Source organism: Aphis gossypii, chromosome 1 (assembly GCF_020184175.1).
Source record: "Aphis gossypii isolate Hap1 chromosome 1, ASM2018417v2, whole genome shotgun sequence".
NCBI lineage: Eukaryota > Metazoa > Arthropoda > Insecta > Hemiptera > Aphididae > Aphis > Aphis gossypii.
The window spans coordinates 50229960-50255372 of NC_065530.1; the positions used below are offsets into that span (position 1 = coordinate 50229960).

Genomic DNA, 25413 nt, shown 5'->3' on the forward strand with positions numbered 1-25413 from the left:
ACGCTGCTTCCAACCGCCTTAAAATAGCCGGTTGTAATATACCTACTAATGTAGGTAAAAACCAAAAATTTGAAATGTATACAATTGATATGATTAAATAAATAAAAAATAATTAAATAATTAATTATAAATACGCTATTGATACAATTTATGAGTAGGAACTAGGAAGTTATGTTTTAGTCAATGTTAAAAAAGTAGATCGTGGACCATTAGATATTCAAAATATAATATTGGCAAAGTTGTAAGCAAAAAAAATATTTTACATATTTTTTTTTTTTAGTTAGTAATGTATAATAAAACTAGTAATTCAATAGTCAACAACTGTACAAGTAATAAATTAATTAGTAATAAGTATAATAAGTAATAAACTACCGTATATAATTATTCAGTTTACATGTTACATATAATGTACTGTGTTATTATCAATAACCCTTAAAATAATATAATTTAAATTGTTATTATGATTGTAGTTCTTAAAAGGTTTAACTGCTGTTAGTCTGTATACAATGAGCCTGAAAAACAGCAGACAGTTTGGAAAAATAATAAGTAATTCGCAAATGGGCTACTCCATTGCAAAGAGCCTAGTCTTTTTGCAAAAAAAACTAATTTCCCATACGGCCTACAACATATATATATATATTTATATAATATTAATTTATCTTTATTATATTTTTAATATTTTAATGAATTTTTTAAACTATAACTAAACCTACAATATTAATAAATATTCAACATGGACAATTTTGAATTAATTAGTAAGATAAACTAGAATCAGAAATTAATTTTTAAATCTACTATTGTATTATTCAAACATGGTATGCAACATAGACGGCTTAAAGTATACCAAAAATTATATATAATACAATTTAAGTTATTCAAAAACAGAAAACTGAGATTTATAGATATCGCATACGAGCGACTAGTAAGATACAACTTAATTTAAGAAACAACGTAACTATAGATAATTATATTAGAAAATACTTAGATTTAAATTATATTATACGTTTGGTGAGGAATGTATTTATTTTATTATAATGTGTTTGAGTGTGTGATCTTTTTTCTATATGTTATCAATTTTTTGAGAAAAAAGTTTTTCTAAATGATACTTTTTGAAAGAGATAATCGTAGAGCTTTGATATTTTAACTAAATAATTATATGTATTACCAAATGTCCAGACATGAAATAATTTTCAATTTATTTTGGATAATTTTGTGTTAATTAAATAAATTTCAAATTGTTGAAGTCTTATTTTGAATTTAAATTTTTTTCGGTCAAAAAGCACAACGGTTTTAAAAAAGTTAATTTTATGATTTCTTACTATAGTTGAAAAAAATAAAAAATATATAATATGGTCACAATATTTTTTAAAGAAATTTGAAGATACACTTTTAATTAAATTCGAATATTCAAACGAAAAATAAAGATTTTTTTGTCTAATTTGTAAAATGTATAAAGTAATATTTAAATGTCATCATTGTTTTTGATTCTTTATTATAGAAATAATTAAATAATAAATAAATAAATTACTAAATAAATTATTTAATTATGTAATGTTAATGACAACATTTTATTAGTTTCACCTTCTGCGTTACTTAAAAATAAATTATCAATAATTATATAGGTTATTATTATATATAGGTATATTAAAAATATCCATGGAAATAAGGGTTGACTCTAAAAAAAGAGACTCTGTCTCCAACTAGAATCGTTTTTTGTAAATAATTATTTATCATTGAATTCAAAATTAACACGTTCATTACAGATTATAGTTTATAATGAACTACGATGCTTAATGACAAGGTATACTAGAAATCTATGATATTTAGAAGAGAATTTTTTTTATTATTTATACGCATTTAAATTTATTCTGTTGTTTTTTTTTTTTTAATTGTATTAACAATGAAATAGTTATAAATAATTATAAAAATTCATTAAACGTACTAAATATTATTATATATTAATGAAATGATAACAATTTTTAATATTTATTTAATAGGTATTATACTTGAATATTTATTGTATTAAATATACAATATAATAATAATAATATATATAACAAAAAAAAAATATGTATAATAATAATAATTCGCTTAGTAATATTTTTATGAAACATAGAAATATATCAACTTTAAAGATATAATCATATTATACATTTCAAACAAGAAATTTATAATAATTTAACAGTAGACAAAGCAAAATCAATAAAACATCTTTTATATAAATTAACAACATTATAAATAAAGTACAATAACATAATACATATATAATATATATACTTATAGCTTATAATTTTGATTTTTCATTGAACATAATTATCTGGTACATTTTAAACATTTCAAAAATTGTATACAAAAAATACGGTACTGGTAACGACTAATGATTATTATTTTAATTTTAAAAAAGTGGGCCTACTGTATAGAGGTTCAAATCGAATAGTTTTATTACAAAGGTAACACAAACACTTTGGCACCTCTGTGTGGTGATTGTGTTTTGAACACCATCTCACCATGTTCGTTTACATAATCATTATAGGCCAGTGAATAAATGCATTGAAACCCAAGTCTTTCGACCGCCTTAGCAGAATAATGACTGGTACATTCGACGTAAATCATTTGACAACCCATTTCCAACGCATATTCTCTAAAAATAAAAATGTAATTTAATATTATTTGTAATTGTATACAGTCAAATAAATATTTACTGATATATATATATATATATATATATTTAATTATATTTGAATTATACTCAAAGTTTCGTAAATACCTACAGATATTTATAGATTTTATTGAAATTTTGTTTTAATAAATTACAGATAATATGTAGTACAATTTAATATATTTTTTAATACCTAAATAATTTTTCATTGCTTATAAGCAATATTGAACATTTTTCCTATATTTAAAATTAAAATTGAAATTTGACTGCGTCAATATGCATACAATTTTATAATAGAATTTTTGGTTTAGGAAAACCCATATATATACGCATGTTAATATGTTAATACAATTAATTAGTGCATACTTAGTTTTATCGATGAGCGCCTTGCATACTCCTTGGCCTCTATAAGCTTCATTCACTGTAACAATTTTTATTTCCAATATACGATTTACATTTTTATATTGGGCAAATACGTCTGCTTCTCGTTTAATTTTGTCCAAGAGAACCACAATGTCCTTAAACTTCAAATTTTCATTACATGTTTCGTCATCCTCTTCGTCTTCTTCTTCATCATCTCTATGCATTATGTTGTTCAAAATCACACCCATTATGTCACCAGTTTGAGATACTGCCATGAATGTCATTCCTGAATATAAAAAAGTTAACAAATATAAATATAAATAAATAAAAGTTTCTAATTTATAATTACGAAACGATACTTCAGAGAAATAACATTTTAATAAATTAACTCGTTTGTTTATAATAATTATTGGTATCTGGCTTATAAATTATATTGAATATCTTCTAATTAAATTCTTTACTTTATTTAAATAGGTAGTTTCATTATCTTATAAATTTAAGTTCCAATACAATGTCTACAACTTATGAAATATAGAATCGATCCATAATATTTATACCATATTGCAAATAACTAATGCAGTAATTCTCAAGTTTTGCTGCTGAATCTGTTTCTTCCAATAATTGTATTGCTACATTCAACGGTTCATCACGAAAAAAGAACTTTCTTAGGAAAGCAGCCACCGTATGTTTATCTTTGGCAGTGATAGGCACTATGCTGTAACTAAATTTTGCTACGTTTGCTTCATCCATAATGTTACTGTAATAGATTTTTTTCTGGAACTAAAATACAAAAACATATTTATTATAATTTTCAATGTTTTTCTTCTGTTAAATTTTGTATTTATTTTTGAATCCATTACTGAATAAGTAATAGGTATCTGGTATATAATAAAAATATAAACAACTACTGATATTAGAGAGATATTTAATTTATTTATAATAAAAAGGAATACAATATAAAAATAATAGAAAATGCCCAGTTTTCACAAAAACAGGGTTAATTGAACAAAGAACATTTTTTTTGTTTAAAATTTCCCAAAAAAATATTTTTGTACAATTAATATAATGTTTTGCGTATAGGTAATCAAACATTTATCTTATGAGTATTGGACTAATTATTTAAATTTTAGGATGTAGAAACTTAATCGATAATGTGTTAAAGATAATACATATTTTTATAACAAACAATTAAAGATTTTATTGTATTTTAAAAATAAATAAATAAATTATAATTATAATTATAATCAAAAATTGTATTTAGTATCATTTGTGAAACTAAAAGTTTAAAAGAAAAATAAAACAAACAATTTAAAATATTTTCATAATAATTTTAAAAAAACCGTTTTTTAGGTTAACGATAAAATGTAGGTAAATATAAATAAAATTTCCAATTTTATGTATTTATTTAAATTATTAAATTCAGTGTTTATGAATTTAACCGGTAAAAATAAATAAGTATAATTTTGCATAAAATTTGAAAATTCATAAATCAATTATATGTATTATGAATAAGAATCAATAATTTTTCAAAACTTTTTAATGATCAGTTTTACAGATTGATTATTTAAAATCTGTATATAGCATTAAAATTATACATCATTTAGTTTAAGAAGATAACAGCATTTAACTATTCTAATACAAATTTGATTAAAAAAAAAAAAAGTTTAAAACATTGTACAATTCTTTAAATGATGACTACATATATTATAATTTTCGGTATAATTGTATAGAAATTCAAATATTAATGATAATTAATAAAAATGAATATGAAATTGTATACCAGTTGATTAGATGAGAGTTTGATGGCGAAGCCATTATCGATTTTGATTGAAGTTGCCATTTTTTTGCGAATAATTTTCACACTGTTTACAGTAGACGAAGAATAACAATTAAAATTATGAAGTACCACAATTGACTGTGACGACGACTTTGTGTGCTTGGTTTTACGTTCTCCATTCTTTATATACTTGGACAAATCACAGAACACTGAACACGCCCAATATCTTAGACCATAATAGTAAAATCCCGTTCTGAATGATTATAAAATGAACATAATTCAGTGCCCTTCAACCACTAAGCGAGTCATTAGAGCAATGTGTTTGTTGATACAATACTTGCATTCAACGTGAATGTAAATAGAAATAAGATATAAATCCTTGTTTTGTAGAAATTTTTGAAACGGAACTCCTTTACTAACAATAGGTATAAATTCACAACTAGGAAATCTTAAAATATAATTCACTATAGGTTACGCAGTTAACATACTTCTATATTTTATACCTTGAATTATACTTTGATTCTGTTACTTGTAAATAACAATAAATTGTAAACCTAAGAGTTATTTAAGAATTATTTATCCAGCCATATTTCAGCCTATCAATGTAAATATTATGTATTTAAAGGTCAACACATCAAAATGGTAGTGACTATTTATATTATGTTAAAATACATATTATATTAAATTATAGCTTTAAAATACTTAATGCCATTACAGGTGCATTTGAATTCAGAATTACTAACACACCTATTATAATGTCAAATAAAGTTACTTCAATTAATTATAAGTAAATTTACATTTATCAATTATATAACGAGTTAATTATATAAAAATTACTAAAAAAAAACTAATTATTAGTTCTAATGTTATCTCAGTACAAATAGGTATAATTAGTGTGTGTTACAAACATATTAACTTCTCATAAGTAATTTTAGCCCTCTAAATTACCGCAAAATCGAGTCATTTTCGACTAGAATATATTATATTTATCATTTTTATAAAATCAATAGAGCCATTAATACTTGAGTCCTAATAATTGATAAATTTTACCAAATAAATATTATTATGTACTTTTCGTATTTAACGATAGTACTTACCTACATAATAATCAATTAATAAAAAATAAATAACTATTAAATTTATAAACCATTTATATTTTATAAACGATTATTTAATTATAAGTTATAAACTTAAATATTTCCTAATAACGTAATCACCTAATATTATACTATCTAGTATTTGATCTATACAAACATATAATAGTTGTACCAAAACTTGTTAAACAAATTTATTATAATCAAAAATTGTAATAAATTTAAAACGATTCACCTTTTGGTGACTTCTTTTTTTCTTGTGTGTCAATTTTATCCATACCACACAATAACTGCAAAAATTGTATGCATATATATTATTATATTATATATATATATATATAAAAAAAAGTAATATATTTATTATATAAGTGCCTAAACTAAAATGTTTCATTTTACAATTTTGATTTTTCGTGTTTAATATTAAAAGTAGGTACATCATAGTTTCGCCATTATATATATTATATTATTAATTGTATAATCCAAGTGAAAAAATAAATAAATTTATTTAAATTTATTATGAAAATAAAAATGTCTTAAATAAATGTGTATACCATTTTTTACGGAATTTTAATCTTACAACCGAAGTTTTTATAATGTATTTGGATACTTCCAAATCATTCTAAACGACTTTGATTCTAATAAGCGACTTAACATTATATTCATCAGTCTTATAAACAGCGTCCATAGTATTTTACAATAGAATCTTTAAATTGTTTGTGTGTGTTAATGTACTAGATGAATTTTTTGTATTCCTTGTATCTGAGTGTATTTATTCAAAAATAAATAGATAAATTACTAATTATTTGAATTATAATATTAATAATATTTATAATGTTAATAGTAAGTGTATAAATAAAATGTATAATGATAGAAATAGAAAATAACAATAAAATAATTTAAAATATTTATTAATTTAGATTGAACAGCTAGACTTGGTAACAAAAGAAATTATAAGAAGAGTTTATGATCCGGTGATATGTATGCAAAGAAATTTTAATACTATAGTATGAGTTAAATTAGTTTAAAACTGAAAAATAGTAAGAATGTTAAAAATATTTTTTTTTTGAAAAAAAGATACTTTAAAGTATAATATTTTTATTATTTTATAATTCATTATCATGCCTATCAATAATTTATTGTCTATGTATTTTCACTATAACAAAACAATAGGAAAAACAAGTATACTTTTTATAATTATTTAAATTTGATTTAAAGTAACTTTTGTTTATTTATAAACAATGAATTCATAACTTTGATTTTTAAGCTTTTAAACATTAAACTTGATAACAATTGTAATTCCTTTAGGATTGAAGGCCAACAAATATCGCAAAATCCTACTTTTACGCATTGCCCTATTACCCATTAGTAATCACTAATCACGATAATGAAAGTCACGATTAAAACAACAGTCAATAGATAAATAATAGGTATTCTATATAATAATGTAATAATGTGTCATTTGCGCAACTAGCCCTAAAATATTGGGCTATAACCACATAAGCAGAAATTTTGTGTTTACCTGACTTAGTGGCGAGGGCCGAGGGGGGACTGAACTTATTATATTTATTAAATGTATGAGCAATTTATAGCTTGCTTCACTCATGATTATAATTTTCAACAGAACAACTTACAAAGTTTAGAAATAAAACAATTAGTTACACAGATACTATACTAAATACTGTTAAAAAATTAGAATCTTAAATATTTTAAATGTATTCTAAATAATATAATTTATTAAGTTATTAAATTTACTTAATTAGAAGTTTCCTTAAACCTTATCTGTTTAAACAAAAAATTCTAAGTAAATAACATAACAAATGTAATATGATAAATAACATTGCTCAAAAGTAACTTCTTTACTAAAATATATTATTTTATTAATTACTTATTGTATTTTTTAATAATAATTAGTTTTATACATAAATACTAACTGTATGTAAATAAACATAAAATACGGAGCTACATCGATGTATTTTAGAATTAATGCAAGTTCAGTTCACGGTAAATCGCCAACGGCGTACCTGGCTTTGTGAATTAATTAGACTAGGTTGAAAAATCTTTCTGTAGTGGTTGAACATTTTAGAACATGATTCAAACTATTCTCTACATTTTCTTAGTATCACTTAGAAAATTATTTGAAATTTTTAGCAAAATAGAAAAAGTAATTCTTGATTCTAGTAATCACAAAACAATAATATAAGGACATTGCCTTTTGTTATATATATTAAAAACAATCAGGTACCTAATTAATTGAATTAAATATAGCAACGCGTGATAAGATGGCTATATTATATTCTATACTAGTTTTCTGTAACTATAGTGGCATCCTCGGTAGTTTCGAAAACACACTTTAGGCAATGCAATTTAATTACCTTAAAAATTAAATAGGTGAGTTGTTGAGTAAAATAATAGAGTACTGCAAAGTGTCAAGTATTTCTGCTACTAAATTCAAGAATGTAACAAAATTATTTATATTTAAAATGGTATATATTTATTCATAGGTATGATTAATACAGTGATATTCAGAGGGACGATACATTGGAAGAGGTGGATCAATTAAATTATTAATTTAACTTCTTGTTAATTTCATTCAAAGTTAGTGAGCATCCCTACATATAAACAAAGAATAAATATTTGTTTTTTATGAACTAAAATGAAATTCATGTGTTGACCACTTATAGTAACCTATATAGGGGTAAAAAAACCTAAAAACAACTTTTGAGTTCAATAAATCAAAGTTATATTGATACAACTTTATTTAAATCAGGTCAGTAGTTTTTGAGATAAGCCGTGGTAGGTAATAAAAACTCATTTTAAGAGTACCATTTATACGAGCATGTACTCAGAAGAGATTTATTTCAGTATGTACAATAAATATATTAGTATAAACTGAATATATCAGTTTTTATTTTTAAAAATATGTCTTGATTATTTATTATAATACTAAGGTACAGTAAAACTTCAATATAAGTCGAATTTTCTATAACTTGAAAGAATGCCTATGCCCTAAGCCTCTGGGCCTCTACATTTCAATATTTGACAAGTGTGAACAATTTTATTGATAATTCGAATTTTGCTAACTCAAATTTATCGATAAGCCCAAGTTATATGAGTGTTGAATTTTGGGTATAATAAGTATAATAATTATGTAGTAGGTATAATACGTGTGCGGTATACGTGTAACTAATGTATATACAAAATAAAGATAATTGTAATAAAAAACTGATTAATTTTATCTATCTTTACTCAATACTTAAAAATAACGGTTATACAATATACATGGAATAAATAAAAAAAATTATAAAATAGTTATGTTGCATTTAGGCGCTTAATATTTGTAAGAGCCATGAGGGTTAATATCTCTACTTAAAACAGACGGAGGGCTTATCAAAACCTTTCCCACCGGTTTCCTCATGTGACTGATATTTACCTTTTTTAAACCAGGAAATTATCTCATTTTTAGTATATTTTATTTCTACTTTCAAGTTTTAAAGTCAAATAAGGAATATGATTGTGTAACGATCAATTTTGAGTGACATTCAAGGATTTTTGGATATTGACGCCGGTTATAAATGATCGAAGACCGATCAGTAAGTTCAATTAATAAAAATAGGTTTGTTATTATTTATAACTTGTATAATTGTTTTGAAAGGGATTTGGTTAAAAATACAAAAAGGGAGGGAGATAATATTAATAAAAAAGTTTATTACTTCTAAAAATGTTAATATAAAATATTTTGTATAAATTTCAACTTTTTGCGGGTATTCGTTTATACATTTTATTACTACAAAATACAAAAATGAATTTTTTGAAAACTGGTTTTGCTTAAATATATTTTCGTTCATTAATTAGATCCAATTTGCTACTAGTGTCTAAAAACTATTCTCAAAGTTAAAGATAAATCTTTTTTTTTTTCAAATTGAATGTGTCTGCAAACACAAAAAACGTCGATAATTTCTGCAAAAGTTATTTAGTTTCATTATAGATAGAAACTAAATATACATTTGATCACAATTCATAATTCATAGATCTTGACGACTTGTTTTGCTATTGATGAATTGTAATGAAAACTTGACGCTGAGTTGTCAACCATTAGGCCAATGATGATAACGAGACGAAGATGTTGAGTCGAGTCGAGTTTTTTTTTTTTTTTGGGGGGGGGGGAAGGTAGAATAATTCTACAGAAGTGACATTTTAAGATATACAATATTTCGTAGGAAAGTATTGAATAATTTTTTGGAAGGCTTGCCGGGGGGGCAATAACCGAATATTTGGAGTCTTGTCGATTCTACAAGATATATTAGGCTGACATATAATTTGTATTAAATAATAATTTTAATTTATTCAATCTACATTTCATTATATCGTTCTCATTATAATACATCTGAGAGTTATGTGACTAAGTATACCACTTATGTTATGTTTAAAGTGTGAAGTAATGAATGTAGAAAGAAAAACATTTTTTTTATGATAAAAAAATATAAGACTTGTGATAGATAATGATTATGATCTTAAGATAAGAATAGAATGTGGCTAGGAATTAAAGATGAACTTTAAATTGTTTAGTATCATTAAAAATAGAACGATAAAACGCCTTTATTTTAAATTCTTCTAACATAAAACTATTATTACTTTTAATCATTATTATTTATTCAAAAAGGTTTTCAAAACTTTTACCTAACTATTTAAACTCTTAATTTTATTTAAATAAATTATATAGAATATAGAATAGTTGTATAAACCTAACCCAACTCGGAACTAGTGGAACTAATTTAAATGAATTGAATGTTATTATTTAGGTACCTATATAATTATACTTATGATTATAGATAATTTTACAGAACTTTCCTTAAACGTAAGGAAAACCAATCCAAATATTACGAAAAAATTATGAAATTGTCTTTTGATAATTATATAAAAATATTTGCTGTATGGAATTTCGGATCATACAATATTTGACATTATTTTACGAAACTAAATGTTCTAAGTTGCAATAATAACTGAATTTTTGTATTAATTTTGATACTATAGGTACGTATGTGGTATTCGTTAATAAATCTATTTGAAATGAGCATTTAAAATACTTCCTATTGTACTTCTTTATGTTTAATACTTTATGGATAAAGTTTTTATATAAAGCAGAGTAAAAAGTTTCAGTCTATAGATATATTAGTTAATAATTATTCTTCATAATAAATGCGATGATTTATCAAATTTTAAAACACCAATCTCGTTGACGGCTAGTGATTGTTTTGTTTTTCAAAATTTAAACAACTATTTGGGCGTAACTAAGTTACACGTTTAAAAATTAAAAACGTAGTACAAAAAAAAATATATATATATATACATTAATTATTTCCCGATGTATTAATCTTGTCCTCGAACACTGCGGATTAGATTACTAGACCAAAACTAACACAACTGCTGCAGTGCTAAGGTCAGCGGTGTTTATTTTTGCGGGTGGCCACGTGCGCGAAAGTACACTCTTCTCGCATCTAAATATTATTCACATTGTGAGTACATCGTACTAAGATTTATACGTTATATTCTCTCCAGGCGAGGTGAACTCCCTACCATCTCGGTTCACCTAGCTAAAGTTTTGTGAACGCGTGACTCGCACAACAGCATACGTTTTATAGTCGTATAGGTTGACGTCCTGTATAGTAGATCATACATTGTATTGCGATAGGCACGTGATAAAACTCAAATCCTCGTTCAAAACATTTACCCATGTGTTTTTACCGCTCCTGGCTATAATTGACACTGAACTGTTTCGATATACATACCTACTTATTATGTTCGTAAATCATACTAGAAGGCCATCGAGGTTATTTCAATTCGTATAATATGATAATAATGCGTAAGGATAACAATATATTTGTTGCGTATAGAAAAAAAAATGGAAAATTTACATTTATATATAGCATTATTTCAAAGGGCAACTTGACAAGGGGTGTGAGAACTATAAAAAGTTAACTTTCACTTGATGTTTTTTTTGTACTATCTAAGAGAAATGACTACTGTTTAACATAATTCTTAATTTTCTTCGACACATAAAAATGCATTAATCAGTGAACAGGATATTTGTTAATAGAAATTAGTAGTTTAGTTTTTAATTTTTTTCAGGCAAGACTTTTTAAAAAAAAAAAGAAATTTTTAAATTTAAACATTATTGAATGAAATACAATTTAGTTATCCATTATTTAAGTAATTGATTGAAAAGAACTGAGAAAATTACTATGCTGCATAGTAGGTTTTGAGTGAATCTCGTTATCAAGTAAGTGACTATAATGGATAAATTAAATTTGAATACAGTGATAAATAATTGTAAATGAAATAATTCTAAATGGAAATAAAAGCCTTTTTCTTAAGTTTTATTTCTGATTTGTCAAGTCAACTTCTATTCTTATAAGGATGGATCTTTTATAATTTATTTATATAACCTTTAGTGATATAGTAAATTAAATTATATTTTTAATAAAAACATTATATACATTATAAAATATTATTATCTAGTAATTTTCTTTGAAAATAAATATAAAAATAAATTGTTATTTATTATTTATTAACGGGCTGAGCCTTAAACAACAGATTAAAATATATTACAATATAGTCACTATGAATATTCTAGGTATAATATATAAAAATTAATGTATGATTAGATTTTATTTACAGAGTTGGGAAATTCTGAACCAATCAACAACAATTTTATTACACACATATTCCTTGAGATTTGAAAAGTGTTTTATAGTTGTATTTTTCAACTTATAGAGAGTGGCTACAAATAACCTTCATTTATGCTCACGAAAATCGAATATTTTTTGTTTATATACGAGTTGTTATTGGTTATAGAAAATAAAATGGCTAATATGTAATCAATAGCGACTAAAAATAAACAAACAAATCAGAAAGAAAAAAATTAATAACTAGCATTTTAATAGAAAGTATAATTTTACTTTAGTAACCGATATTTCTTCTCGATTTGTTTATTTGGTTTACTCCTGGTAATATTCATCTTGATTTAAAATATTAATCTTTGTTTCAAACTGATTTTATGAAATAAGGGGAATTAATACGATGTATCGATTGAATTATTATCTATAACGAAACAAATAATTTTTGGTATTTTTTAAGTCATTGTTTGATGAGTGTAAAATTCCATTCCCGAGTAGTTTTACTTATTTTTACCATAATACCTAATTATTGAATTTATTTTATTCAATTCGAAATGATAAGTGATAACGACTTCCATTTGCAGCAAAAATAATTGGGGATATTATAACGCATCACATGATTTATGAATTTCTGGAATTCTTATGTATTCAATGCCGTGCTTTTATAATATAATACTGCGTTTTGTAAAGTTATTTTTATTTAAATTGGCATTTTTTGTAGGTACAATATTTAATTTTGAAATATTCAGATCATTAAAATATAAACCACCTTTTTCACCACCTTATTTAAAATATATAGGTATCCTAGGCTGCCAAATCATCTCTGTTCAGAATCGTTTTTTATATACGACGATACCTATCGTTGAATTCAAATTTAACACTATTATATATAATAGTGATCCACATGGCACCTAATGTACAGCATAGCGGTACCCACTTGACCACGCTTTTTTTTCATAAAAAGCCGTATATTCATAAACATATTTTTTGTTTCTATCAAGTTTAGGATATTTGTAAAAATGTGTAGGTATTTAAAAAATATATTTAATTACTAAAGTAAAAACTTTGATTAGTTTAATAAAAATTAAATCAAGAAAATTATTTAATTTAAAATTCTATTTTTTAATTAACATATTATGACACATACTTTGCCACGGGTATATATAAGAATAATAGATCTAAAATATTTACAAAATTAATCATTCAAAACCATTATAGATATGAATATATGATATACATATATACGTAATTAAGGAACATGGCATTCTAAATTCAGACATTTAAATGCCAAAATCAATGAAATAATTATACTGAATTAAAAAACAAATTGCGTTTAGTTCAGAAATAATACATTTATCTTGCTCTTTTTTACTTTTTACTACTGGTTTTAGACTGAAGAATCTCTATCATAATATGACGCTACTAGATACATTTATATTGAATAGGGTAGATTACCATTTAAAATAAAAATTTTCAAACATTTACTTCGCTTAAAGGTAAGTAAATCGATAAAGATTTTATAATATACGTATTATAATCGTATGTGTATCAATTTATCTTCGATTTTTAACGAATAAAAGAACATAAATACGTACTCAGAATAAACTGTCAAGTATGGTACAAATTAGTTATCAGTACGATTCGACTTTCTGTCATAAAAACCATTGCAAACTATTTCATTAAAATTACTTATTGGTAATATTATTGTACAATTATTTTAATGATTGTAAATTAAATTTGATAAAATATAATGATAATAAGGAAGATTAAAGCGCTATGCTAGTTTGAAGTTGTATATAATAGCGTATGATCTGCAAGAGTATAAATATTTTATAAACTTGTAATTAAAATCATTCAATGCATTTTTTATTCAAATTTATGAATTGTTATAACATAGGTTATAGAATATCTAGCGTCCTATTGTTATATGTACAGGTTGATGGGATATGAAATATAGCTAATAGGCAGTAGACACGTCGTCATAGTTGTGTTTACGGATGTTGTTGGGTATGCTATTTATGATATTTATTAAGGTAATAGGTAAAAGGTAACTATATTAATCTGTAGGTTCCTTAATTTTAAATATAAAACAATTAGAATTTTATGATAATTATTAAATAAAAATAACGTCACAAATCGGAAATAATAATATAATATAATTAATTCAAAAATATTTTTTTTCAGAATAGACTTTTGATATAAGTAGTAATATTTTCAATTTGAAATGTTATATATGGACTAAATATAATTATTTTATATTATTACAATATAAGAAAAACATATATTTAACGACAATTATTAGGAATTATAATATCATACAAGAGAGTATTCCGTGAGGATTTACCCATTGCAATATTTATGTATAAATAATATATAATAAATCAATTTTTTAATCTATAATATTTTTTTAGTTACTGCTAAAAATGTTGAAACTTATAAGTTATACAGTTCTATAGATAATAAAATAAACCGAGTTCTGCTAAGGCTAGAGACATACGCCTAAATATAATTTCGCACAGCTGGTTTCCACTTATAGGTATTAGACAGTAGCTATAATTTTAGATAGCATATTGTATCTAATTATACTTAATAGTTAATGGTATCAATTATAAAAAAAAGTCCAGTACTTTATTTAATAATTGGGAAAACGAAAAAAAAAATAGCGTAAACCGACAATAAATATTTAAGCTTGACCAGTTTTCGACAATATTGATTTTGTTTTTTGTTGTTATTCAAAAATGAATAACTTAAGAGGCTTGACAGTTGACATATTCACTAAATATTTATGTAAGCTTTTTCTAGGCATGATTGAATTGTTTTAATTATTATAGTTTTAGTTTAAGACATTTATTAAAATACTTAACTTTTTTTTGTCGTTTTAAGTTCAAATGTTGACGAAACCACTTAGATTAATAGATCCTAACAGTTTTCCTTCTACGTTTTTAGTTAATTTGCTGTATGGAAGAGAATATGTTATTAATTTTAAGGACTTATTGAAACTTTTAGATAGCCATTATGCATATTATTTTCTATATACAATTTTAAACTATTAATATAACATATATATAACACAAAGTTATTTATTCCATTCTACAATACGTCGTATTGATTTATCTGTAATACAAATATTATAGTATCCAATTAATTACATGAATATATAAATAATCTGATGTTTTTGTCAGTAGTTAGTTTTTTTTAATGTATTATTTGTTGAAGAATAAATAACTGATAGTTATTTAAATATTACACAAAATATCTTTAGAAACAAAGGATCCCAGAAGTGTCCATTTAGAATAATTTGACTTATACAATTATTTATCATTGAATCAAAATTTAACATATCCGTCTTACTAAAATACTTAATGATGTAATGCGCTTGTTACCAACTATATAACAAAGCTAGTTTCTGAGTGTTTTAAATATTATAACTTATAAACACAAATAAATCGTTTATATATAGTGAATCTACCCCTGCCCAATCAAATATTTCTGATAAAATAAATACATAAAAATAAACGAGAAATTATAATTAACTAATATATTTCTTAAATTCCATCATGTAGGTACTGAATAATAATAACAAAATATTCTTAATTTAAATTGTATGTATTTTATACACTTTTTATAGATGTTTCATGTTTGTTAAAAAAATATGCAGTAAGTACAAAATAGTATAAACAAATTATTTCCGTACAATCCACAACTCCACTCATGAGATTACATTTTCAAATTATCATGGTTAAGTAAGAAATATTAATTATTTTCTTTTATATACATTTTTATTTCTTAACATTTTCTTTATCATTGCTTTATGAATAGCATTAAAAATATTTTATCATTCAGTTGAAAATTTTCAAAAAAAATTCTTACACTAACACTTGCTATTTTAAAAAACAAATTCTTTGAGAAATATGTTCGCAAAAATCATTAGGTAATTTATACTTGAGCATAAAATATTTAAGTTATTGTAAACAAAGCATAATATATTAGAATATTTATCATTACTTGTGACTTATCATAAATGAATTGAATTTTACATTTATACAGATTGAATTTAAAAAGTTTCATTATGCCTCAAAAATGTTGATTTTTTTACTTAATTTATAAAAAAAATAACTATAGACCATCTGCTACACTAACTACCTACATATCAATGATATTATTTTAGTTGTTTATAATATAATTTCATATTTCATATAATCATATTTTATTAAATGTTTAAATGTCACTTAATAATTGTACTTATATATAAGCTCTTAGCGTTTATGCACGTTAGTAATATACACACCAATTTTAGCTGATTATTTTATAAAAAGTCTACTTAAAATATTTTTTTAAAAAAAGTAACTTAACCAATGAAGTGCAATTTATATTCTTCATCAGTGTATCGTATAAGCATTAAATAGATATAACAAATAATATAATTGAATATTTACGTACTTATAGACACTATGTATACGTAATTTAAAATCTCTTCTTTATTACTTTATCAAAATCAATCAATTAATTAAAATGTTAAATTGAAAACTATTATACACATTTTAACGCTGATATATAATTTACTTACGTTAAAGTAATTGAGTTAGATAACAATAACGTTGACAATTTATTACAATCATTAGCGAAGTACGTAACTGATATATTTTTTTAATAATAACTGCTATAAAATACATAATATAAATCGCTTCCCTTTATTGATTATCCATTTATCCATTGTTTTTTTATTACTAAACTATAGCAAAATAAGTTGAAAAATATATAGGTACTGCCTGATATTTTATGGCATAATATTATTTATTCATCTGTGCAAATAATATATAGGTATCTACAGGCTACAGCCTACAGCCTACAGTCTAAACTATAATTATATATTACACATACTAAAAGACAAAATATAAAACATAAAAAATAAAAAAATAAATTTAAAATGAAAAATGATGACTCAATTTCAATTAAATTGAGTAATTTATAATACTTAACATTTTTTTTTAAATTGTAGTTAGATACGTTAATACTTAAAATAAAGAGTATATATACCTACTTCCACATTCCAGGTCTCAGTGGAATAAAAACGTAACAATAAAATGTAAAAAATAGACTAAAGACTTAAAAACTTTTTACGTACTTACACTATTAATACCTACTACAGCTAGTCAGTTAGACCTTAAAAAAGTTTCTCCGTTAATGTAATATTTGGCCTAGTTAAGACCTTTGCACGCACTTCCTGAAACTATAAATTCTCCTCAAACCCCGAATCCAAATATAAAAATCCAAATAAACCAAAATTATATTACTTTAATATATCTAAACAAATAGATCCTATTAAATAAAATATATAAATTATTATTACATAAAAGTATTTGTAAAATTATTATACATAGACGAAATAAATTTCATAACTAAAATTTAATAAAAAAATAACAATTATTATAATACTTATAAAATATAATGAAATAATTTACCTATTAACATATATTGTATGTGAATTTTAAATTCTCAAAAATTCATTTTTTGAAAATAAATATCATACAATGTATGTCAAAACTCACAAATTATGTATTCGTGTATCAATAATTAATAAGTATACAGCTAATAATGGCTCTAACACAAAAACATGCAAATGATAGTTTCATAATAATTAATTTATTATCAACGTTTCTAAAGTTAATTATTAAAACATAAATATTTTTTAAGTACATGCAATTGAAAATTTTCATTAAGTATTAAAATTAAAAAAAAAAAATTGTGATTATGAATTGCTAGACATTACAAACATAATCTAATTAAATAATATATTTGGTTTTTATCATCGATTTTAAATATTCAAAACTTGTAAGTACATGGCTCTAAAACTTAAATCAAAAATTAATGTAGGGAGTGGTTTTTCATTATATATTTCGTCTATACAGGATAATCACTTAAAATATATTAAATTTGAAATAAAATACGATAAGACATTCAATAAAATGAATTTAAGATAATTCTTAATAAGTACTCAACTTGTACAACACAAAACTAATTTTTAAAAGTTTAAACAAATAGACAATAATATTTTATATCTAATTCGTTTGAAATATTTTCATTCTTAATAAATCATATTTTATTATATAACTAATATGACAAAGAGTTCACAATTTTGTATTGTACTATATTAACGTTCATCGGTTATAATAATTATAAATGAACAAACACAATATATTTTATTGTAATATAGATTGTGCCTACGATAAAAAAAATGTTTTGTTTAAATATAGAATATAATAAATTCTTTATTACTGTTTCTATATTTTTAATTTACCACAAATAAATAGGTTACAGAATAATACTTTAAAGTAAAAAATCGACTTATCAAATTAACATAAAATATGATGGTGTATTTTAATTACAGTCGAAGTCACGAAATAACATGCCAATGACTCGAACTGCCTAAGACTATTATAAACTCATAGGTATAACAATATTGGCATAAATGACAATACGATCTATATTCTACGACTATTCTACTGTTTTATATCATACTGGAATTCATTCAGCAGCTACAGCCGGTAAGTATATATACCGTAAAAAATAAAACATAAAATAATTACAACAACAACAACAACAACAATAGAACACCTAACGCAATAGAGATACCTACGAAATAAAAAATCAATCGCATAGAATATATCAACGAGACTACATGTTTAACGGATTTTACCTCAAAACGCGCGATCGGTTTAATAATCTGTTGATCTGACGGCGAGGCACCGCGACGTGATAGTACAACGCGTGACTATAGGGTACGAGACGGCCAGTCGCGGAGTAGTGACGAAAGAGAGAGAGTGAGCGAGAGAGGAGTGTTACGAGCGCCGCAGTGAGGGAGTCGTCGCGTGGCGGTTTCGAGTACGCCGCCGGACGTGATGGAAAAGGGACCAAAATATAATAATAATAATAATAATAATAATAACTCGAGTACGCGTATACTACTATATATAGCGTATAATAGTGCAGCTGTGGTTGTGACGGTGGCGGTGGCGTTGTCAGCGGACGGCAGTGTGGTGGTGTACTCGTACTACTGGCGGCGGTGTTTCGATGATAAGCAGCGTCGTAGTACTACGCGCTGGCCCGACGTCCGGACGCTGCAGGGACCCGCGGGCCGGGCGCGAACGGGGTCGTCATGACTACGCCAGGGCGTCTGTGCTGCCGTCGGCCCGATACGACCTTGGCCGGGATTGATTGCACGACTCTCCTTAACGCGGGCGCCGCAGAGATCCCTTTTGCCGTCGCCGCAAAGAGGCTTTTTTTGATTGCCACCCGCGCGCGCACATGTCTCTCCGTGTCTGTCTGTGTGTGTGTGTGTGTGTGAGTGTGTTTTTCGATCGGTATATCACCCACCACCCACCCCGTGTGGCCGGACTCGACGGTGGGACTTGAGACTCGGTTCGCGTATATATATATATTATTACGTGCGCAATCAATCACGTGCAGCGGCAGCACGCAAACACCGTAATCATATATACGCACCCTGCACCCCGCCCGACCGGATCGCCCGCCATCGGACCGACAACAAGCTCGACGGTGGAGAAAGTTTACGACGTTCGACAACGGGTCGCGTCGCCGCCGTCATCGATAATACATAGTGCGTTGTCCGGCTACACGGTCTACAGTCGAGCGCGGTCGTGCTGCGACGATAATATAATAGCGACCAATATAAAACGTATAACCCCGCCACGCTCTACGCCGAAAAAAAAGTCTACCGAGCCTTTTAAAAACTATTGGAAAAATAATTTTGATATTTTCCTTTGTGTGTATAGTTTGATCTCAAACGTTTTCGATTAAAAATAAATTTAAAAAAAGTACCTATATAGAAAGAACGCCATGATATATAGGACTTAATATTGTGTAAAACTATTATCGACACATTATTTCGTAAACATTACCATTTCTCCCTCACCAATAATTATACCCGATTTATACCGATGAATGATAATAGCGTGTTGACTAGTCAGCAAAATCGCGTTCAGGGGGAATTTACGTGATGTATTATGAATTATATCGGGTACATAAATGCATATTATTATATGGCATTATAACTCGTGATTAGCGTTGAACCATGGCATTTATATAACATTGACGTGCTGGTCCGATGCTGTGTGTCAGGGTAGAATGAAATGTATGATCGTCACACGCCACACGATTCATATTGACGCGATGACACTCACACCCATGTCGCCACCAATCGTCGACCTGTTGATCCCCGTGTCATCATCCCCGATTATGACACATTATGACAGACTCTCGCACCTGACAATAGAGCATAATACGTATAATCATACCACGTATTTAAATCGTATAACAATAATATGTTACTATAACTGTACAACACGCGCGAAAGATATATAGTCGTATAGTCATATAATGACATATCGCTGAAAATACGAAAACAATGTTGAATCCTTGTTTATTTTTAAATTATCTAATGGACAAAATTTATTGTCTAGATTCACTTTCAAGCTTAAACATTTTTGATTTCTAGCCTTAGTACTATAGACAATTTTTAGTTTTTATGTGCAATCTACGAATTATAGGCGTTATGCGTCCAAGTGAATAAACTATGTATGTATCGTTAAATTATGATGGTAATACCTTTAATAAAAATGTATTTTTATGTAAAACTGCTGACGTCTTTAATGTATATTTAAATAATTTAATTAATTAATAGAATAATTGATATTTGATAACCATTGTATGAAATAAATCAGAAAATTGTACACTTTTTTATTATATTGTTCTCGGGCTTTTCGCTTATATAAATAAATAAATATGTATGTGAAGAACTATGGAAGTATGATGTATCATATTATTTGCAAGACTGGTTTAAAAAATAATTGGGCAAAAGCCAACGGAAGAAAATGTCCTTAGGTTGCTGTGTGTAAATTGTTAAAAGCACGTACAACTGTACAGTATTACTATATCTAATATAAATGTATAAAAAAGTGAACAAATGGTTACACCTAACTTAACCCTACACTCTGCAGTAGATGTCAATTTTATCACTGTAACAGATGTGTTAAATTTGAATTGAATGATATTCTATACCTATGAAAAACGATTCTGAGTGGAGACGGTCGACTATTTTTTCTATATTATACATACGCAAAAAAAAATAAACATATTATTATTGTCAGGTCAATATATTTATCACTTGACTCAGAATCTAATATATTTTACACTGATATCTATATAATATTATATGATGGTGTAAATTCAAGATTAAAATTTACCTTAACAAATAATAAAAATTATTAATTTTATAGATTATAAACTAGGGTATAACTGTACAAGAATAATACATAATTTATTAGCAATTGGTATATTAGCTATCAATAATTGTTTTTATAATATATTTTGACATTCAGTAAAACAATATTATTCGGTATAAAGAATAAAAATTTTTAAATATTAGGTGATTTGTAATGATATAATATTATTTTGAAGCACAATTTTGTTCATTAGGTGTTTTTTTACACCTTGATATTTTTATTTTATTTAATTATAATTTATTTTTAAAAGACAAACAAAATCCTTGACCTAGACGGGATAGCACCCTGTAAAATATCTGAATCCTGACTTTCTATATTATATATGTTATTGACTTATATAACTACTGTAAAGCAGAGGTGCCCAAACTTTTTATGGTGCGACCCATTTTGAAATTTTTTTACATTTTGGCGACCCACAGTAATATTAATGACTTCCTTTTTAACACATGTTAAAAAAAAATTATTATTTCAAAATATAATGCGATCCAATAAAAATATAATCACAACCCACTTTTGGGTCACGACTTCTAGTTTAGGAAACCATTGGTATAAAGGTTTCCAGAATTTTTCCTCAACAGGCGCAACACGATTTGCCATCAGATTACTTTATCATATTCTGTGGTGATGGCTTGTGCGAGTTAATGGCAACTTCGAAACGCCATTTAGACAAAATTGAAATTAGGAAAAACATCTTACGACTTTCTGAAAACGGAGGGTTTTTTTTATATACATATAGGTACAATATACATATTATGCATTATAAGCCACAGTACTGACTTTTAATAAACTATATGAAGCACTCAAGTGTTCCTATAAAAATTCGAAATATCATGTAAGGAAAAAATTATCATTTTCTTCTTAAGCAAAAATAATGGATTATAATATGAATAAAAAGATAACTTAGAAAGAACCAAAATTTCTGACACATCAGTATACTAAAGCTACACAAAGTAACGTTAATCCATTCTGTGTCACTCTCGATCCTATAATCATCGTTTACTTTAAAATAGTCAACGGTTCTTTAAATATATTTATAGATACAATTTGAGTTGCTTTAAATTTTAATATCTATTTATTAAAAATTTTAATTCAATTTAGAAGCTATAACAAAATAATTAAATACCAAATCATTCTACTGAATAATATAATAATAAATAACAGAGTAACATAAGAGAGAATTATCTTAAACTTACAATAATGATAGATTATGATTTATTTTATCAATTACCAGTCTAAAGAATGAAATTTGTTCATTAGTCATTTTCAAATAAGTAATGATTAAATAAAACAAAATTCATACAAATCAACCGATTTAAGGGGCCCAATTCCAGATTTTCAAATTTTATTTTTCACAATTCTATAAAATTTGAAAATTAAATTTTGTATTTTAGTTACCCCCTTAATTATAATACTTTTCTACTAATTTACTACCCGATACCTATTTAAGGAGTGTATTATATCGAAAAAAAATGACTTCACGGGAATAATTTTCAGGCTTTAAAGAATTGTCAGATTTTGGTAACTATATTTTTTTTGAAAGAAGAAGACTTCCTACAGATCACATCGAACTCCGATTTTTATTTTATTCAAAATAATGATAAAATATAATTTATACAAAATTACTTAAAATTGTATTATTTTTGAAGACAGATTACAAAGTTTGAGATTAAAATGTTGAAAAACGGAGATCAATGCGGCCTGTATAATATTATCCTCTATAAGTTAAAAAAAAAATTATCAAATTTGGTTGATTCTACAGAACAGGATCCCTATTCCCGTAGAGCGTATTTTTGTGTACAAAATCGCATTGGCACTGAGCGCCTTAAAAATGAATATATTAATGACTTAACAGTAATTATTACAATAATTGTTTAAACTTTAAGCTACTATATGAGTTTCAATCACTATAGTTTCGCGAATTATCTATATTTAACAATTACAAAAATAAAAATTTAATTTAAAATAAAGTTATTGATGTATCAATATCTATAAAAATAGACCATAATAGGTCTTAATAAATAAAAATAAAATACATGAATAGAAGATATTGGTTCAAAACTATTTTATGAATAAAGAATCAATTAATATCATTTATCATTATTATTATTTTTTTTATTTCTAACAGTTTCATATTATATAAAACATTGTTATTAAGAACTTCTTATTTAGATACATAGCAACTAGCCTTGCATATAGATACTTAATGTATGTACTTGATAAATTTTAATTTATTCAGTAGTTGAGTCTTTGCCACAGAGTGCGCCGAGTGCAAGTCCACTGAACTCTCTGAACAGTGAACTGGACGTAAATATCTTTTATTAGTTGTTTCACGTGTTTAGATTGTAAAGAATACTCAATTTGTATTTTAAACAAGGTGGTACTTCTGTAAATTTAAACATTTTAGTGTTATTTATTATTTTGTATTAAAAAAAATTTATTTTATTAGATTTATTGGCCTTCCTTATTTATTCCGCATATTTCCTTTCACTTTCGAATTTGATTTTCGATTTGGACTAAGTACATTATTCGCATCACCTTAGTAATTTTTAGTGCATGTACATACTCCAAACAATAACCAATGTTTTGACATTCAAATTCGATAACCAGTTAGCGTGGCAAGGTTGATTATTTGTTTATTTTATATTAAATGTGGGCGGGACCCGTTCGCCCAAAAATGACCCTCACCATTTCGGGCGCCCGAGAATTTCAACTACCTGTTTTGTATAAAATATTTGTTTCCATTTTTCTACTCGGAGATTGGGACACAAATTAAATCTATATTTTTAAAGTGTACCCGGAGATTGGGCCATAAAAATATAGCACACAAAAATACTATTAATACGAATATATTATAATGTTTATTAACTAATTATTATTTTTTTTAAATAAAAAAAATACAATTCGTCAAATAATTAATATTTTTTTCAAATACTTTCATATAGATTTAACTAATTTAACACACAACAAGGTCCATAAAATTAGTCAAATATGAAATAATTTTTATAAAGAATGCCAATAAGTACTCATTTTTCAAATATAAGGACCATAAAGTTAGTCAAAAAATAAATAATATGAAAAAAAAAATTTTTTAATAGGTACATAAAAATATAATACAAGACATTATTTTAGATCCATAAAGTCAGTCAAATAATAAATAATAATAAAAAATATTTTTCTAATAAAATATTTAAAAATATAATCATATTTTTTAATTTCATTAAGAATAAAATTTTGTCAAACTAAAGTTCGTTTTCTTGTTTTTATTGTTCCTATACTTCTAATCTTAATATAAACTTCTGATTGAAGTTGCAATAAAACATTTAAAAAATTATGTATATTTGGATGTGACATATAGAAATTATTTTTGAAATGTGAATGAAAAGGTTCGACGGCATTTGTAGTTCGATTTAGGTTTCATAATCTTTGCAAACTACGCGTATGACTATTTTTATCCATTGCATTTGATGACAATTGATAATTATTCTATATCATAAGATATTGGATAATTTATTACCTTTTAATAAGGCATACGCAGTCGCTTCGA

At 25.3% G+C, this 25413-nt stretch overlaps 1 protein-coding gene across 3 annotated transcripts; it reads right to left on the minus strand.

Moving 5' to 3' along the window:
• Positions 1-2254: 2254 nt before the first annotated feature.
• Positions 2255-19637, minus strand: LOC114121071 (arylalkylamine N-acetyltransferase 1). Of its 3 annotated transcripts, none has more exons than XM_027983228.2 (4): positions 19265-19637; positions 3580-3802; positions 3026-3308; positions 2255-2641 (listed from the first exon to the last, which is right to left on the minus strand). In XM_027983228.2, the coding sequence occupies exons 2-4, from the start codon at positions 3770-3772 to the stop codon at positions 2443-2445; spliced, it is 675 nt and encodes a 224-aa protein (XP_027839029.1). In that variant the 5' UTR covers positions 3773-3802; positions 19265-19637; the 3' UTR covers positions 2255-2442. The 3 variants fall into 3 exon arrangements, with proteins under 3 accessions (XP_027839029.1, XP_027839030.1, XP_027839028.1); XM_027983229.2 differs by lacking the exon at positions 19265-19637 and adding an exon at positions 17135-17285; XM_027983227.2 differs by lacking the exon at positions 19265-19637 and adding an exon at positions 4803-5256.
• Positions 19638-25413: the final 5776 nt, after the last annotated feature.